Source organism: Limulus polyphemus, unplaced genomic scaffold, assembly GCF_000517525.1.
Source record: "Limulus polyphemus unplaced genomic scaffold, Limulus_polyphemus-2.1.2 Scaffold593, whole genome shotgun sequence".
Lineage (NCBI taxonomy): Eukaryota > Metazoa > Arthropoda > Merostomata > Xiphosura > Limulidae > Limulus > Limulus polyphemus.
In genome coordinates, this window is record NW_013666203.1 from 392,018 (window position 1) to 395,848 (window position 3,831).

The window sequence follows — 3,831 nt, forward strand, 5'->3', positions numbered from 1 at the left end:
ACAAATATCACATTAATTTGTATACTTTTTTACATAAACAATAAATTTTGAAAATATTGCAGCTTTTTTGTAAATAAATGCATGTACATTTTTTGTAAACCTTGTATTTTATTTATTAAAACTTTCTTTATATACATAGGGATCCGCAAGAAAATTTGAGCCTCTCAGGGGATCCGTGCTTCCAAAAAGGTTGAAAACCACTGGTCCAGGCCCTACCTGAGCTCTGAGTTTTCTGTAGCTATAGCAACATTGTTTGCTGACAGTTCTCCTAGATATGTTGAGCTTTTTCTGCTTGGCAAAGTACAGGCAGTTAATTCACCAGTGCCCTGACAGACCACAACCAAAGTAGAGACTTCAGTCTTTTCATCCCAGATGATGTCCAGCAGACATATCATCAGCATAGGCAGCAACATATAAACTATGGACAGATCCAGAGAGACCTATTCATGCACTGGAAGCCAGTGTGGTTGCATCACAGTACAAGGATGTGTGGATGGCTGGTTAACCCTCAGTATAGCTTGAACTAGACATGCCTGAGTAGGATAGTCTGTTTGAGGTATAGCTACATTGGGGAGACTGTAACCTATAGATATCATCTGCTCTACCAGTGAAAGACACTGCTGTTACTGACCTTCTTGCACAATGTGCAGAATTACAGAAATATCCCCTGCAGACAGAGCAGGTATTATCTTTAGACAATGACAAAGGAACAAAAGTAGCTAGCAAAAAATCAACTTTATGGTGTTTCTGGACCATGTGTTTATGCAAAAATTGCACAGACTGAAAATTACATAAAAAACTTCTACATTAATATAAGAAAGTATAAAATGCATGTTATGCTTGCATACTATACTTGTATCATTATGACATCAGTGTACATATTTTGTTCATTCCCTGTCCTGCTGAATTTGTACATGTATTATTACGACATCGGTGTACACATTTTGTTTACTCTCCTGTACCATTGTATGTGTACATCCTGATTCATTATGACAAGGGTATACATATTTTATTTACTCCCCTGTACTGTTGGATGTGTACATCCTGATTCATTATGACAAGGGTATACATATTTTATTTACTCCCCTGTACTGTTGGATGTGTACATCCTGATTCATTATGACAAGGGTATACATATTTTATTTACTCCCCTGTACTGTTGGATGTGTACCTCCTGATTCATTATGGCATGGGTCATACATATTTTATTTACCCCCATGTACTGTTGGATGTGTACATCCTGATTCATTATGAGATTGCTGTAATTCTAGTAATTTTTATCCAAAATTATTTTAAATTGACCAAATATTGAACATACAGTGTGTGATGTCAGTATATATTGATCCAGTATATGGAATAGCTTTGAGCTTTTTCAAAATTTAAGAAAGATTTGAAAATAAAGTATGTTGTAATTAATTACTTTTAAGTTTGAACACATAATTATAATTTACTTTTCTTGCATTTATTAAAAGAATCTGATAAAAGAAGCAGTTTAGTTATTTTTGACAAACTAGATTATGTTAAAGCTATTTAAAATAATACATAAGGTTACAAATATGAACACCAATTTTACTAAAATCAGATAAACTGCAAATATACATAAACTTAAAAACAGTAACACAAAATGAATATTGTAATAAAAGACCTTTAGGTGGTCATCCAGGAATAATTTGAGAGAGAATGGAGAACTGCTTTATCATACCTGAAAGTGTGGATGGTCTCTAGTGATTTGACCAGCTGTGATCCAATCACTTCTTATCAAGGATTCTTTGAAGCAAGCCTTAACATAGCCATCTGCTTCCTTTGGTTGATGACAACGTCTAGAAATATAAGCTGCTATCCTTAATGAAGGTGGATTACATCGTTTGGCCATGGTTTTAGCTGCAGCTTCGGGATCACTTACAGCAAGATAACTGAAAAAATTAAAATTCAGAAAAATACTGAGAATTATAGCTCTTTTTAAACACCTCATTTTGCATTGTTTAAATTTTAATACTGAATCAGACTTTTAATTGCTGGAACTGTGCATCTACACTGAAATTAGCTGTTTACTGTCAAAATGTATTATTATTATACTATTTTACAAGTCACTCATTTTGATTTATGTGGCCACCTTATTTAAAGTTATAATGCCACAGTATAAGCTTCTAAAGACGAGCATTTTTTGAAACATTTATACACATTAAATCACTACAAAATTTATAAAATAAATTAACAATTCCTATTTCAAATTGACTTTGTTTTATCTTTTTAATGTAAAAAAAAATTACTATCTTGTTTGGAATTTTTTGTATTCAGAACTTATTGTATCTAATATCATAGATTTACTACACTTGTATTAAAGTATTTGAAAAGATCAAATTCTTCAACTTTTGTGAAAAGAAAAAAAAATTCAAAACTTGTAACTACTTTAGGATTTATTTTCATAACATATTCACTATTTTTTTAATAGTTTAAATGATCGAATTCTTCAAGCTTTGGTAAAAATTGAAAATAAAGTTTGACACTTTTTTGTTATTTTTAGATTTATTAATCTTTAATATAGATTTACTTACTATGAAAAAGTTAAATGAAACTGTTTCAATAAGAACAATATGCAAGAAAAAGGCTGAAGCATTTCCAGTAAACTTGTAATTTTCTTATACTGAAAATGTATTTCCGATAGGTACTTCCCTCTTCTCACAAGATTAACAATTAGCTATTCTCATTCATTGCTGCCCCATATATGCAAACTTTTTATTTATGCTCCCTCCCTATTGGAATCAAGTGATTCCAACATGCCTCTCATGTAAGCCATCATGTGTCACCTCTCCACCAATAGGAGTACAGTACACTCACGTGACACATGTGACTCCCTCTATGCACCTATACCAAACTATCACTTCGAAGTTTGGCAGAAAACTGAAGTACAGGAAAGTACCTATTGGAAATATATTTTCAGTGTAGGAAAATTATAATTTTTGATACAGTACTTCCCTCTTCTCACAAGATTAGCTAGAATTCCATATTAATTAGGAGGAGGGACTGGTACAAGGGAAGAACAGAGGTACCTCTCCGAAAGCATCTGAAGGATACCTCTATAGATGAGAGAGTCAGTTCTGAAAAGGGGAACCAAACCACTTCTGAGCCAGGTATACTCTTCGCCCACATGTGGAAAATGAGAGGAGCATATCTGAGTGGGAGAGAATGTGGTAGGAAAGTGATCCTAACCAGAGAAAGATATTGTAACTCAATCCTACAATGAAAAAAGTGGGTAAACAAGGATGTGCCCTTGAATGTAGAGTGGCTGGGGCTCGGCGGACTGTATATGGTAAGTTAACTACATCCAAAACGATTAAGAAGACGATAAAGGGAAGTAAGCCAATGGGATCAAAAGCCAAACACAATTGGTGAGGGTGGAAGGAGAAAGATCTCGACTTGAGAAAAATTGCCTAGGAACAAAGAGGCGGGAGCGGGCACCATGGAAAAAAGGCATATGGGCAATAAAACAAGGAAGAGCACTGACCATACATAGGAGTTGATCTGGATAAGGATGAGGATATAGATGGAAAATGAAAGGAAAGGAATTATACAATAGGAGAAGTTACCTCCCATAGCAGCCAATATCTTGGGTAGGAAGGAAAAATCTGTTTAAAAGAGAGGGAGTGGGATAAATATACGAGAAACATCATGACAAACAAATCCAGCCTCCAACGTACTCAGGTATAGAGGAGAAGGAATTATGTCTGAAGGAAAGGTGAAACATGGAACACGAGGAAAGTGATGCAAACAAAAGTAAAGTGAGAGAATAAAAGATCAAATTAATATCCCATGTCAGAATGGTAGGCAGTC

The 3,831-nt window shown here is 34.2% G+C and overlaps 1 protein-coding gene across 4 annotated transcripts in view; it reads right to left on the reverse strand.

The window, feature by feature from the left end:
• The window catches only part of LOC106459328 (gem-associated protein 5-like), a 128,687-nt gene that overhangs the window by 18,145 nt on the left and 106,711 nt on the right, over positions 1-3,831 (reverse strand). For all 4 annotated transcript variants that reach the window (XM_022385804.1, XM_022385805.1, XM_022385803.1 and 1 more), the window contains one exon: positions 1,703-1,913. In XM_022385804.1, the coding sequence (XP_022241512.1) occupies positions 1,703-1,913 (211 nt within the window). The remainder of the gene's footprint in view (positions 1-1,702; positions 1,914-3,831) is intronic.